Source organism: Mirounga angustirostris, unplaced genomic scaffold (assembly GCF_029215605.1).
Source record: "Mirounga angustirostris isolate CCGP_5_RB_7025 unplaced genomic scaffold, mMirAng1.0.hap1 SCAF_1, whole genome shotgun sequence".
NCBI classification, from domain to species: Eukaryota; Metazoa; Chordata; class Mammalia; order Carnivora; family Phocidae; genus Mirounga; species Mirounga angustirostris.
In genome coordinates, this window is record NW_026991709.1 from 159,912,791 (window position 1) to 159,927,706 (window position 14,916).

Below are 14,916 nucleotides of genomic sequence, written 5' to 3' on the forward strand. Positions count from 1 at the left end.
ACTGTCCCTCAGTGCTCTAGACCAGCACTGTCCATGAGCACAATCGGCGGCGACCGAACTGTGCTAGATCGGCGCCGTCAGGCACGGCGGCCAACGGGTGGCCAGTGAGCACCTGCACCGTGGCTAGGGCGCCAGAGGCACTGGATTCGTGTTAAGTTTCAGTGAACTTTAACTTCAGTAGCCACCTGTGGCCGGACCGCAACGCTGTAAAAACACCGACTCCCCCAAGTGATCTCTGAGCTGAAGGCAACACGGGCAAAAAGTCGGCCGGGGTTGCTCGTGGGTCTTACTAAGCGGATTCCAAAATTCACATGGAAGAATACCCACCCAAAAGAGCCGAGACGATTTTTAAAAAGAACAAAAGAGGGGGTTTTGCCCTCATAAGAAAACATGTGAAAACCAAGTCTGATGCTCGTGGAGGAACGAACAGGTCCTGGAACGATTAATGTGGAGCTTCGCAAGCATCTTCGTTCTGTTCCCTGATCTGTCCCGGGCCCCTAAAACACTGCCTGGTGTGTTACAGGCGCTCAATAAATAGCTGCTGAATGAATGAAAAGGTCCCATTCATGTAGGAATTAGATGGAACTTCAAGTCAACGAAGAAAGGACAGACTGTTGAGTAAATAGTTTGGAAACAACTGGCTAATCTTTACAGAATAATAAAAGTTGGGGTACGCCTGGGTGGCTCAGATGGTTGGATGTCTGCCTTCAGTTCAGGTCAAAATCCCAGGGTTCTGGGATCGAGTCCCGCGTTGGGCTCCTTGCTCAGCGGGGAGCCTGCTTCTCCCTCTGCCTGCCGCTCCCCCTGCTTGTGTGCTCTCTGACAAATAAATAAGTAAAATCTTAAAAAAAAAAAAAAAAAGTTGGACCCCTCATCTTGTGTGGTTCTCCAAAACAAATTTCAGCTTTAAGTCCTAAGGGCATGCAAATACACTAAAGAAAATATTTTTAAAACTATACTTATAATTTGGGGCAGAGCCCCTTTTAATTATTATCACTGTATTGATGATTTGGGGCAGGCCCCTTTTAATTATTACTATTTTTATTATTTTTTTTTTTAAGTAGGCTCCATGCCCAGTGTGGAGCCCAATGCAGGGCTTGAACTCACGACCCTGAGATTGTGACCTGAGTTGAGATCAAGAGTTGGACACCTAACCAACTGAGCCACCCAGGTGCCCCATGGGCAGAGCCCCTTTTATTTTATTTTTTATTTTTTATTTTTTTAAAAGATTTTATTTATTTATTTGACAGAGAGAGAGACAGAGAGAAAGCACAAGTAGGCAGAGTGACAGGCAGATGGAGAGGGAGAAACAGGCTCTCTGCTGAGCAGGGAGCCAGATGTGGGGCCTGATTCCAAGACCCCAGGAGGATGACCTGAGCCGAAAGCAGCCGCTTAACGGACTGAGCCACCCAGGCGCCCCGGCAGAGTCCCTTTTAAAATAAAAAACATGAAAAGCCAAAGAAACAAAACAAGAAAATACGAATTTAGCTAATTAAAATCTTCCTGTACAGCATGGTGACTGTGCTTAATAATACTGGATTGTATATCTGAAAGTTGCCAAGACAGTAAATCTTAAAAGTTCTCATCACAAGGAAAAAAAATTCTAACTATATGTGGTGAGGGATGGTAACAACTTCTTGTCATCATTTTGCAATATACATAAAAATTGAATCATTACCTTGTACATCTGAAACTGATGTTAGATAGCAATTATCTCAATTTTAAAAACACAAAAAATTAAAAAACTTGTGTTAGATGAAAGAGCACAAAGTTAAAAGACATATATATCTGAGAACCACTGAACTGTATACTTTATAAGGGTGAATTTTACAGTATGTGAATTAGATCTCAAAAGAAAAAAATTTTAAAGACAAGTGACAGACAGAAAGAAAATGTTTATAATTACAAAGGATCAGTATCCCCGACAAATAAAGAACTACTAGTAAATCAACATGACAAATAACCTGAGAGAAAAATGAGCAAAGAATATGAACTGGGGGCGCCTGGCTGGCTCAGTTGGAGGAGCATGCAACTCTTGATTTCAAGGTTGTGAGTACAAACCCCATGTTGGGTGTAGAGATTACTTAAAAAGGGGGAGGGGCCTGGGTGGCTCAGTTATTAAGTGTCTGCCTTAGGCTCAGGTCACGATCCCAGGGTCCTGGGATTGAGCCCTGCATCGGTCTCCCTGCTCCGTGGGAAGCCTGCTTCTCTCTCTCCCACTCCCCCTGTTTGTGTTCCTTCTCTCGCTGTGTCTCTCTCTGTCAAATAAATAAAATCTTAAAAAAAAAAAAAAAAAGAAGCTGGGAAATGCAAACTAAAATGACCAAGAGACAACTATGTCTACCCTTTGATTGGGGGTGGGGAGAGAACACTGAGTGTTGCCAAGCATATGGGAGAAAGAGGACCTCTCAGATCCATAGGCAGAAGAGAGGAAATGGGTAGAGCCCCCTTTTAAAGAGTAAGTTTCCAGTGAAAAACTTGCCTACCTAATTCCGCTTTTAGCTAGCTTCCCTACAGACTCTCTTGGGAGTGTATGTAAAGAATAGATCCACACTCCTTGTCATCTATGGTTGGTAGTTATGAAGAAGTGGAAGCAAGTGGCCATGTCAGTAATATGGATAGGCACACCAGGGACCACTACACAGCAGCAGGCGGGAGGGGGAGGGAGGTGGCCCATGCACACTGACGGCGGAGCGGGGGCGGGGGTGGGGGTGGGGTGGGGGGGTGGAGATCTCCAACAGCAAGCCGTGCGGTGATATCTCAGTGAGATGATGTCCACAACCGCAGGCCCCAGATAACACCAGCAAGGCCACAGCGGCAGCTAACACTTGGGAGAGGACTTACTCGATGCCGGGCACTGCTCCAAGCACTTCACATACCTGCTTCCTTCCAACTCACACCCTGCAAGGTGGACACTGTTGGGCCCAGCCCCACCGTACAGACGAAAGGCCAGGCTGTGAGCCCGGGCAGTCTGGCCCTGGAGCTGTGCTCTGAACCACAGCTGTCTGCAGTTCCGAAGAGCACACACATGCACGGAATAAAGATCTGGGAGGAGAGATTCCAGAATGACAAGAGCCAGAGGGAATGTTATCCTAACTGGAAGGCTTTCATTTTCCACGGGGAATGTATTCCTATACCGCGCACATAACTAAAAACAGAGCTTAGAGAGAATCTACACAGACCACAACTGGCTGGTGGAGGGACTGTTTTTTCTGGCCTCTACCTGTCGACCCGGCTGGGACCCCCACATCAGGACATCCCCGGAAGCTGACAGGCGTGCGGTGGGCTTGGGCACTAAGGGAGCCCCCCGGTCAGTTCGGCCCCCTGCCCAGGAGGGCCCTGGCCTGGGTCTAAGATGACTCGGGAGCTGGCTATGCCCAGAAGCAGGTGGGAGCAGACTTCTGGGACAGAGCTCAGGATGGGCTCAGCAGAACATGGCCCTTCCTGCTCACATGCTGCTCTGGCCACAGCTCGTGCAGCGGTAAGGCTGTCCCTACGTGCCGTGAACCACGGGCTGATGGGAGTCTCGGGAGAGAGCACCCGGGTGCTTGAGACTCATAGTTCTCAGCTGAGTGAGGACCAGTGACCCAGAGCCCCCTGGCCGCTCACATGTAAATGTCCTGTTCCCTATACCCTCCATCTGGGACAAGCCTGAGTCCCCGAGATAACGCAGCACTCCCATTTGTAGCAGGGATGGCTCAAAAGTGCCCCCAAGTCTTCCTCCATCTCAAAGAGGAAGCAGAGAGTGGGGGAAGTGCAGCGGATGTGTGTCGGTCACCACCAGGCAGTCTGGCTGTGTCCCCAACCTTGGAGGAGTCAGCGCCAGGCTGACGTCCGATGACCCCCAATGCCAGAGGCCCCATGGATGGAAACGATGTGAAATATGAGGTTTAATAACCAGAGCCCGGCAGCGTCCCTTCCAAGGGAGTATGCGGCCTCCTCCCCTTCCGCTTGCTATTTTCAGCCGTCCTAAGAATAGCCTGCTTTAAATACCCGTCTCCCTCCTTAAATCTGCTCTCAGGACTGCCCCCACAGCACCTTTCTAGAACTCCTGGTGGGGAGCGGCCACTCAACAGACCCAATTCACACATCTCCCAAAGGACCTTGCTGAGACATCTGTTAGCACCAGGCTTATCTGTGTCCTGCTTCCCCCGACACGTGCCTCCGAGCCGAGCCCGCACCTGCCCTGGGAGATCTTGCTCACACGCGGACCCCATCACAGCGCCGTCAGCCTTCACATTCACATTTCCTGAGAAGCTACTCTGTGCTGGGTGCTGCTCTAGGCACCGACAGGGCCCTGAACTCCTGTCCCCGTGTTGCTTTGTCCCAGAGAAACCCCTCGTTCAGCTGCTTCTCAGCCTGTGAGCCTCTGCAATCCCCACGGCAGGGCCCTTGGGAGGGGTTGGGCCCCCCACTCACCGGGTCCAGTCTCCTCTACGACAGCAGCGCCGTGCCAGGTGCTGCCACAGGCCCCGTCAGCGCAGCGTCACCCCCTCACACATGCTCTTTTAAACCCTCGGTGTGTGCAAAGGCCCCGGGGCGTAGGAGGAAGGCCCGCCCCACTCGGTCCTGCGGGGCTGGCAGGCACTCACTTGTTGAAGAGATTGAGGCCAATGCGGTAGTGCCTCTTGCGGATGACATCGTTGCTGAAGGCGGGTGAGTCCCAGCTGTTGCGGGTCTCCTTGTGGTAGGTCTGCTTGCTGAGTGTCTGCTCCCGCAGGCTGTCGCGGGACGACGACTCAGAGCTGCAGTTGATGGTGTCGTTGGAGTTGGATGTGCTGTTGATGCTGTCGTTGTCCCCATCCGAGTAGTCGGACTCTGACTTGCTCTGCCTGTTGGCCGAGCCGTTGATGGCCAGGTGGCTGTCCAGGGGCCGGGGGGGCCGGGCCCGCAGCTCCGGCTCCTCCCGGGGAAGGCTCTTGGGGGGGCCGGCCAGGGGGCCGTGCTTGGGGCTGCCCTGTGGCCCGCCCAGGCTGCGTTCGTAAGCGCCCTGCCTCTTGAGCGAGCTGCGGTCCGAGCGGTCACTGAGGTCCACGGAGCTGTCGCTGGGCGGCTCAATGGTGAGCAGCGGGAGGTGCTCCACCCGCAGCCGCTGCTCCTGCCGCTCTAGCGACGGTGTGCTCTGGCAGCTTGTGTCTGTGTCCCCCTTGTCGTCCTTGTGAGCCAGCGCCCAGTAGTCCTGCGCGGCCCCCCCGGCCCGCAGCCGCAGGTCCGACTCCGTGCTGGGCGGCCGGTGCGCCGCCTGCGACAGGGGCAGGGGCGGTGACAGCTCCTCCTCGTCGATGTACAGGGTGACGTCACTGTACGAGGCTGTCATCTCATCCAGCTTGTGGTGGTCCACGCCGTGCAGGGCCGGCTTGGGCTCGGCGTCCCGGGCCCGCCCTGCCTCAGGGGCCGGTGCCTCCTCGGCGTGCAGGCTGCGGCAGTTGAGGGCGTCGTCGATGGACTCGGCCAGTGACTTCACCTGCCGCGAGAAGGCGTCCTCCAGCTCCGTGATGGCGTCTGCGAAGTCGCTGGACGGGGCGGGAGACTTGAGGGTGGGTGGCTCGCCAAGGTCGCCGCACTCGGATGGCACCAGGGCCCCCAGCTGAGAGCCGTCATCAGTCACCGAGACCTGCTTCCCCTCGAAGTAGGAGCTGTGCACCTTCTCCGGGCCCTCGAAGGAGAACTGCATCCTCATGTTGGACAGCACAATGCGGCGCGACATGCGGTTCTCCGACATGGAGCTGCGCAGGCGCTCGAAGTTCTTGTTCATCTGGTACTGACGGAAGGCCGTCTGGATGGTGCGGGCCGCATGGCGGGTCACGAGGCGGCCCCCATACTTGCGTTCTAGCATCTCCACCTGGTCGGGGGTGGGGGGGGCGGACAGGACATTAGTGAGTACAACCCCGTGTGCTGGTGCAGCGCCATGTCCACCCACAGTCGTGCCCGCGGCCCAGCCCCGCGGTGACACCATCCAGAAAGGCCTTGGAGCATCCCAAAGTTGGTTATGGCGACCGCGGAGGCCTGCCCGTGAGGTTGTGCAAGACAGGGGTTCCCCGGGTCAAGTAAGATGGAGAAGCCCCATGTTGAAGTGAAAGCAAGGATGTTCCCTGCAGGACTTTCCAGAACCTTTAAAAGGTGGCGTGTTCCCAAATTTCTTTAACCACAAAAACCTTTGGCCCCAGTGCATCTTGTGGCCTGTGGTTTAATGAAACTTGGGAGATGCTGGATGAGGTGCAGGCAGCCCCTCCAGGGAAGAGGAACCTGAGGCACGAGCAGGTTAAGAGACCAGCCAAAGAGTTCAGTGAGATCCTGGATGCCAAGCCTTGGCTGCAGGCTTTTGGTCTCACTTCCTCTTTACAGCAGCCACCATGTGCTCTTACCAGCTGGGAGGGTGTCACTGAGTTTCAGGGAGGCCTGAGGGAATCACCTTAGTGGGGAGCAGGCTTCCAGGCCACATGCCCGGTCTCTAAGCCTGGCCCTGCCCCTCGTTAGCTGTGCTACTCTTAGCAAGCCTTGGGGCCGCGCGCTTCCTGTTTCCTCATCTGTAAAGTGGGGACGGTACTCAGCCCTACCTCGTAGGACCGTGGTGAGCACCTGATGAGACAGACACAAGTGCTTAGCACATGCCAAGCACAGGGACAGCTGGGGCTAGAAGTCCTTCAGCTGCATTCCTGGAAGGTCTTTACAGTTTGTGGGGTCCCCAACTCCCCTCACTGGACAGATGGGGAAACTGAGGCCCAGAGAAGTGACCCAGCTCACAGCTGTCATTCTGGCACCCCAGGTCCTGATGGCCCCTCTCCGTGATGAGGTACAGAGATGGGGCGGGGCTGCAGGCAGGTGGCACTGCCTGGGGCTCCCCTGTGTGACACACCAGCCTCCCAAAGCCCTGAGGCTCATGCCAGCCGTTGGTGATCAAGGACAACCCCAAGGGCTGCTAACCGTGCCTTGCTCCTGCGTGAAAACATGCCCATAAAGTGGGAGCCTACCCTGTAAGAATCAAAGAAAATTCAAGATAAGGAACTGGCTTCTCTGCGAAGCCAGGGCTCTTGGGGTGTTGGGCAGAGGGGGCACCTGATGTGGGGCCGGGAGAGACCTAAGGCCCTCAGGAGGAAGGCACACTTGTGCCAGGGAGGCAAAGCACCACACCCTGCTTGTCTAGATCCCGCCGGCCTATGCCGTGCCGGGCATCACACCAAAGCTGGTGGCACAGAGAGATAAGGTCCCTGCCCTCAAGAAGCAGAGAGTCTGTCAGGGAGAACGGACAGACACACATACTTAACTGAAATAAAACCAAACAGATGCCGAGCAAATCCAAGCCAAGGCCCGAGTCGGGGGAGAGGGTCGCTCAGAGCCGCTGTGGGGTGGGCTGGGAACAGAGGGCTTGGAGCCCCACATGCCGCAGTGCAGGTCCCGGCCCCTCACGTCCCGGCTCTGGGAGGCCACCCACGTCAGGGATACCAGCTCTCTGGGCCCGCAGGAGAGGGAGCAAAAGGCCCGGCAGAGCAGCTCCTTTCATAGGAGGAGCGGGTATAGTGTGTGTGTGTTGGAGGGGGGTGGGTGGATCAAAACGACTTTTCTGGGCCCAGAGTCAGCCAGGGTGGGTCTGTTTTTTCTCTTGCCCTGAAGTTACTGAACAACATCCAAAGAGATGACCTCACTTCCACATCTGTAAGCAGACTGTTTTTTTGGGGTTTTGAGTGGAGCTCTGAAAGCCAACGGGGCCGATAAAGGGCCCAAGGCTGAGCTCTGGGAAGCCCTCTCTCCTCTGCCCATCAAGGCCGGTAGCCTGGCCCCTCTCATGTCACCTTTGGGGGCAGTCATGACACCAGGACCACCAGCTTAGGCCCAGGGCTCACTCAGGGCTCTTTCTCTCCTGCTGACTTTGGACCTAGAAAACCAAGCAGCGACCTATTTGTCTGAGACCGGCTCCCCAAATCTGGGGGGAGGAGTTGCGGGGGGGGGAGAAGAGGGACTTTGGAAAGGCAGAAATTGGCTCTGTGTTGTCATCAAATCCCCTCCCAGTCCCTCCTTCCTGGTCTTCCCTGGAGGACATAAATTGACCCAGGCCAGCTCTTATGCATCCCCCAGACTCACGGTGGTCATTCCTCCTTCTGGGCCCCAATGGACCCGAGGCCCAGTCTGGAAGTTTATTGGGGTGCAGGAGAGGGAATCCAATCTGTATGTGCTCACCTGCTGTACATCACCCTCACCCGATACTCACGTGACATCCAGTCTGCAGAGGGGCTCTGGGATCCCCCTTCTCGGAGGATAGAGGCTCTGGGAAGTGATGCGGAGCTGACCTCTAGCCCTCACTCTCCCTTTAAAAGGACACTTCTCAACTGCGGGGGAGGGATAAGGAACAGAGAGGAACGCCCTTCCACAAAGCAGAACTACCACCTCTCCATGACTCAGGACTCCTGCTCTCATTGATAGGAAACCACCAGAAGGTGTGGAGGCCCTGAAGCCAAAGCGCTCCCTTCACTAAACGGGACTTTGTGTTCCCCAACTTTAACTCCTCGTGGAATTGTGCATCCTACTTTCACCTGGCAGTTCCCAGGTAATCTGTCCTATTGCCACTCTTGCTTTGATTGCCAGGAAGCTCAATAGCTCAGGGGACCTCTCACCTTTTCACCACCTCTTCCCCGCCACCCTTGTTCTGCCTCAGGGCCTTTGCACCTGGCGTTACTGCTTCCTGCAAGGCCCCTTCCTCAAACACTCAGTTCAGATGCCACCTTGAGGAGGTCTTCCCCACCGCCCTTATCCAATGCTGTCACCTCTCACAATCACTCCACTTCTTTCCCCTATTTCATAATCTCTGGAGTTTGTATCATACTCTGGAATTAAACTGTTTTTATTGCTAATTTGCCTGTGGGGTCCATCTCCTGGACCAAAGTGTCAGCTCAAGATCTGGGGCCTCACCCTGTCCACTGTTGACTCCCCAGCACTGAGCACAGTGTTTGGCACATGGTGTGCATTTGGTTAATGTGCATGGGATCAAAATGAACAGCTGTGCCACAGTAAGCCCATATGAAGCAGATGGTTATCTCCATAGGCCTCTGTGAGGTCTTCAACATCCTCACTTGTTTCAACGGTTCTGCTGGAGGTCTTTTACTATCAACTGCTTCTGATCCACTTTGGATCTGGGTGTAAGTGATAAATGGAACAGAGACCACGTGGTCTTCCCCTGCTGTGGGCCTGGCCACGGAGCCAAGTGCCACGGTGGCGGGGGGGGGGGCGGTATCTGCTCCCACAGCCCAACAAGGGGCCATCTGCAGAAGGATGAAGAGAATCAGGGCTGAGAGGTAGCACTGAGAACAGGGAGAGGAGGGGGCTGGTAGGGGACTTTGTCAGGGGGCTTGGGGGGAGGAAAGACCCAACGTGGGCAGTACCTGCACCACTCCTGGAAGTCAGGTGCCACATCAGGCCCAGACCTCTGCTCGGTAAAAGACAAAGAGGAAGACTGGGGAGCAAAGAGAGGGCGGCAAGGCAAGGGGTCAATGTGACCACCTAGGACTCATGAGGAGACGGCCCAGGAGCTGGGGGAGGCTGGACAGATAAGCCTGGTCCTGCACATTTGCACTGCTGCTTGCCACAGCCTGAGGTTCTCTTGAAGCCTGAAACTTGCCTTCAGTTTCACCCAAGAATTCTTATTCAAGGGCCTCTTGGTGCCTGCACCCCTGAGGCCCTAAAAGTGAGAGCTCTTTGCCCCCCGCCCAGGGGTCGCTCATTCCCTCTGCCCCCCACCCCCCACGCAGCCAGGACAGGCCTCCCCCTCAACCCCAAGAGGCTATCTTTAGTCCTCCCTGGAGCCCGGCCAAGCGGGCAGGCTGTGCAACCTCCTCGTCCTGCACACAGGTGCCAACCCCACGGTGGGTCTGGGCCAAGGCCCGTGCGGGAGGAAGCGAGCCTTCAGCGAGGCCGTTTCCCACGAGAACAGAGTCGTAAACCAAAGGAGATATAATAAGCAACCTCGCCTGCTGGCTGTGGATGGGCTTGGTGTTCTTTACGGGGTGTGTGCTATTTATGTTGTAAACGGACCTCCTGCCCTTCTCGGGGACTCCTCCTGAGGACCCCCTAAGGGTTCAGGCCTCTCCTGGGACCTCAGACATTCAGTGTCTGGCCACCTCACCTGCGTGCACGGCCATGAGGACGGTGAGTGGGGCGGAGGCCAAGTCCTGACCCTCCAGTCCCCTCACTCGGGGCACCTCCGCTGGTCGGGCGGAGCAAGACGGGGAGCCTGGGCTGAGGCGAAGGCCACGTTCCTAGCACAAGTACACTTAACCGGACTCCAGCGTGTGGGAGAGCCGAGCCTCCTGCTGCTTCTGGCCGCCCCAGCAAAGGGCCGGGCACCCACCCATCTCCAGCCAGAGCTGCCCCGGCTGCCTGTCCCTGCGCGGCGGGCCCCACCTACCTGCTTGTCCTGCAGGTCGGAGGAGAGCTCATAGCTCTCAGACAGTGACCGCGAGCGCTTGATGGCCTCTTCCTCGGCCTGCTTGCGCAGGATGGAGGTCGAGTGCTGCAGTTTGGGCCTCCGTGTGCGCTGCTGCTGTCCCGGCGGCCCCGAGTACAGCCCATACGCTCCCACCGACGTGTGCTCGTAGCGGTCGGGGCTCAGGCTGGAAGCAGGCGCGAGGGGGCCCTGGCGGTAGGCTGACGGGCTGTCCAGCGACGTGCCGGTCTCGCTGCTGGGGGCTTCGCCCTCCACGCTGCAGGGGACGGAGAGATGAGAGAGGCCTCCTGTGAGTGGGAGACCAGAGCCCAGGGCCCAGTGGGGAACCAGGAGGTGGGAGGGAGCCACGCTCAAGAGGCAGCCCCGCAGTGTCCCCCACACTGCCGGCTGGTACCTGACACACTTTACTGATTGACTTTGCTTACTGTCCGTCTCCTACATGAGAACGTCAGCTTTGCAAGGACGGAGGTTCGACCCACGATGTGCACTGATGGGCCCCAGTGCCTAGAGCAGGGCCTGGCCCGCAGTAGTAGGTGGTCAGTGAAAATCTGCTAACCAACTAAATGGATCTGGTCACCCTCTCTCCCTCACTCCCACCACCTGGGTTAAGTAAACCACTGATTTTTGTATTTTTGTTCTTATTTTAAACAGACATTCACAAAAGTGACTCTTTTACTATATACCTACTTAAGGGTCAGGCACTGGAGGGTTTTTTATAGGCTGAGCCATGTCCCCCCAGAATTGATATCTTGAAGTCCCAACCCCCAGTACTTCAGAATGTGGAGGAGACAGGGTCTTCAAAGAGATAGTTAGGTTAATGAGGTCCGTCAGGGTCCTGATCCAATGTCACTGGTGTCCTTCTAAGAACAGGAGATTAGGGCCCAGACACACACAGAGGGATGACCACGTGAGGACACAGGGAGAAGGTAGCCTTCTGCACACCAACGAGAGAGGCCTCAATGACATCAGCCCTGCCGACACCTTGATATTGGACTTTGGGCCTCCAGAACAGTGAGAACAGTGAGAAAATAAATGTCTGTTGTTTAAGCCGGCCGGTCTGTGGTCCTTGTTACAGCAGGCTTGGGAATGAATACAGTGTTGTACATACATTTTTTTTTTAAATCTTAAAACTAGTCTGCAAAGAAAGAATTACTAACTCCCCTTTTCCAGGTGCAGAAACTGAGGCCCATAGAAGTACAGGGACCTGCTTGTGGTCGCACAGGTAGTGAGTGGGTGAGTTGAGATCAAAGCCCAAGTTGGTGGGACTCCAAGACCTGGCGGGGGGGGGTGTGCACCCCTCCACCTCGCTGTGCCTCATTCCCAGGACACAGACATCCCTCTCAACATTCCAAGCGCCAGACTGGGGGGGACAGAGAAGGACTGGATGGCTTACTCATCCCAAAGTCAGGAACTCAGAAAATGGACATTGGTTCCTGCTGCAGACTCCTTTTTAGTATAGCACAAAGAGGCAAGGTTGTTTCTAACACAGCTTCTAGTAGCCTCTCTGGTCAAGCCTTGCCATCTCCCTGTCCCTGCAGGATATCACTCAACCTTTAAAGACCCTCTATTTGATCCCTAGGGCCAGGGCAGGGGGTCTCTCTGGAAGGGGCCCAGAAGAGAGAAGGGAACATTGCACCCCCTCCCAGACTGCGGTCCTTCCTCCACAGTCCTGTCTTCAGACCAATGGGAACACCCTGGGTGCAAAAGCCTTGAGGCCAACTGGTCTACCCCCTGCCCAGCTCTGCTTCCAGTCACATCACAAGGCCTGGCAGGGCTGCCCTGTGAGCATAGAATGTGACTGTTTACAGACTCCTGGGAGAGACAGACTCAGAATGGGGGCAGAGGGAAGCAGCCTGCCCTGTGGTTCCAATGCTGCCCCGAGCCAGGGATGGGCTGCAAACCCCCGTGCTTGCCTTCCAACTTGTAGTTCAAGAATACTGTAGGACTTCCGCCCCATCAACTGGCTCTGACCTCTGAGGACATGCAGTTGGTGTCCTGTGACAAAGGACATCCCATCCTGCTCCCCAGAAGCTAAAGTGTGACAAAGTGACAAAGGTCTTTCCTTGGGGAAGAGCTCTGGGTGCTTTGCCTTGATCTGGCTGTGAATCAGGGTGGGTCACTGCTCATTTCAAGGCCTGTCTCCCTGTCCATTATCCATGTGGGATGGACTAGATGCTTTTAAGGTGTCAGAGGAATACCCACCCTTCAAGACTCTCCTGACATCACAGTTCCCAAGAACAGTTTCCTTTGGGCCCCCTGTATATGTGTCGGGTGGGGGAGAAGGATGGGGACCAGCAGAGCTAAAAATTCTCTCATTCTTTTGATAAAGCTTTGAATAATACTTGACAATAAATACTCGGTGGCTTGATCAGTAGTTGTATGAAAGAGAGAGGGAATCCCCCTATCAGACCTGCAGGCAGTCGATAAGCAAGCCCACCCACGGACAGCCAACCAAAAGCCCCTGCCTTCACTCTGGCCCCATACGCCTCCCTGCCTCACCTTTTCTGTGCAGCCTGTGAGCATCTCATAAGGAAGTATTTCCACACACACATCCCCCATACTGGAAATGCTTTAGTCAGGGGCAGAGTCTGTTTTTCCGAGCAAGAGGCTGACAGGAAACAAAATCTCATCCTTGAAGACAAGCAGCCAGGGCTCTGCTCAGAAGGTTTTAAAACAGTCTCAAAACCACGAGTTTACAGAAACACGGGGAGACTGAAGGGCAATCCTCAGAGCAGGAAGCCCTTCCGTTGTGCCTCATGGTGGCTCTGTCAGGGAGTGGTGGGCTGGGACCCTCGTCGTACTGCCCCAACATGCCCCGGGATAAAGGAGCAGTGTCCACCTCTCATGTCTGTGGGGGATTCAACCCCCTACCTAGGCCTTGCTCACTGGGCCTCAAAGTAAGTGAACAGGCAAAGGCGCATTCTTCCTGATAGTGGTGGGGATGGGGCAGGGGTCAGTCTGTGAATTTGAGGGGTTGTCATCATTACCTGACAGCTGTGGTTTGGGGCAGAAGGGGCTGAGGAAAGAGAAGCAGGTGACAAGCTACTGAACTCAAGGGCTGTATGTTGCTTGGTAGTGGGGAAGAGCCTGGCTGCCTCAATGGCTGGGGACATGAGCAGGATGTCAGCGTGGGTCATGACATGACAGGAACAGAGGTGGCTGGTGGGTCGTGACCTGACAGGGACAGAGGTGGCTGGTGGGAGGCAAGCACTTTCTGGGGCTGTGCCAGTCCAGGATTCCGGCTCTGGGCATTACCTGGCTCCCAACTGTCTTAAGCCAGCAGGTTCTAGAACATGCTAGAGAGAGAGGGCCAAGCCTCCCCTCAGAGCCAAGGGAAGGGATCTGACAGTCACCTGCAGCCTTTCTCTTCACCATGACAGCAACTCCAGTCTCCTCTCCCCTATCGGCCCTACCTTCCAAACACACCCAGGCTCCGCCCACTTCTTAGCAGATGGCTCAGGTCACCATCCCTGCTCCCTGGATTATCACAACAGCCTCCTCAATGGTCCCCCTGCCTCTCTCTTCCCCAAGGCTGCCACTGTGACTCTGATAAAACGTAAGATTGAGTGCCTCCCCTGGTCCCATCACACTTAGAAGACCCTGTCCTTGCAATGTCCTTGAACGCCTGACCTCGGCTGCTCTCATCTTGGCTCCTTCCCTGCCTTGCTCATTCTGACTTCCTGACTCACTGGCTTCCTTTCTCTCTGCTCAAAGGGGTCAGGCATGCTCCTGCCTCAGGGCCTTTGCACCGGCTCTTCTCTCTGTCTGGAACACTCTTCCCCAGATCTCTGCCATCACCAGATTTAAAATCGCAGCTCCCTCCCCCTCAAGATTCCTGGTCTCTTTCTTTGCCTTTTTCTTTTTTTTTTAAATCTTTGATGATCATCATCACTTCAAAACATGTAATATATTTATCCTGTTTTTTGGTTTGCTGTCTCCCATGTCACTATATAAGTTCTAGAAGGATGGAGGTAATTTGTCTGTTTTGCTTACTGATGTTTCCCAAGTGCCAACACATGTGCCTGGCTAACAGTGCTCAGTAAATACTTGCCAAATGAGTGAAGGCACTTCCCCATGCCTGCTGTTGGCTGGGTCCTGGAACAGCATCTTGCATCATCCCTGCCAGACCTCCTATGTGCCCCAAACCAAACTCGTGATCTTTCTCCATTGTCATGCAGTGACCCGAAGCCAGGATCCTGGGCATCATCTCTTCAGTCCCTCCCCCACCACCAGCTCCCGCCCCTGCCCCATTCAGTCTGTCACCAAGTCCTGTTGAATCTACATGAACCGTATCCCCTTGACTGGTACAATGTGGCAGGCCTTCCACCCCACCAAAATCACCACCAGCCTCAGACCACCCTGATCAGAACCGAAATGGCCAGGCCAACTTCCTGCAGCCAGCATGACCCCATCACAAACATTGCCCCCCAGTACAGGAGTGGACAAAAGTGAGAAATGCATGAGTGCTTGCATGTAGCTTA

At 54.9% G+C, this 14,916-nt stretch overlaps 1 protein-coding gene across 7 annotated transcripts in view; it reads right to left on the reverse strand.

The window, feature by feature from the left end:
- IQSEC1 (IQ motif and Sec7 domain ArfGEF 1) overlaps window positions 1–14,916 on the reverse strand; it is a 383,194-nt gene that overhangs the window by 34,421 nt on the left and 333,857 nt on the right. For all 7 annotated transcript variants that reach the window (XM_054504553.2, XM_064591477.1, XM_064591475.1 and 4 more), the window contains 2 exons: window positions 10,397–10,691; window positions 4,593–5,842 (listed from right to left, as the gene is read on the reverse strand). In XM_054504553.2, the coding sequence (XP_054360528.1) occupies window positions 4,593–5,842; window positions 10,397–10,691 (1,545 nt within the window). The remainder of the gene's footprint in view (window positions 1–4,592; window positions 5,843–10,396; window positions 10,692–14,916) is intronic.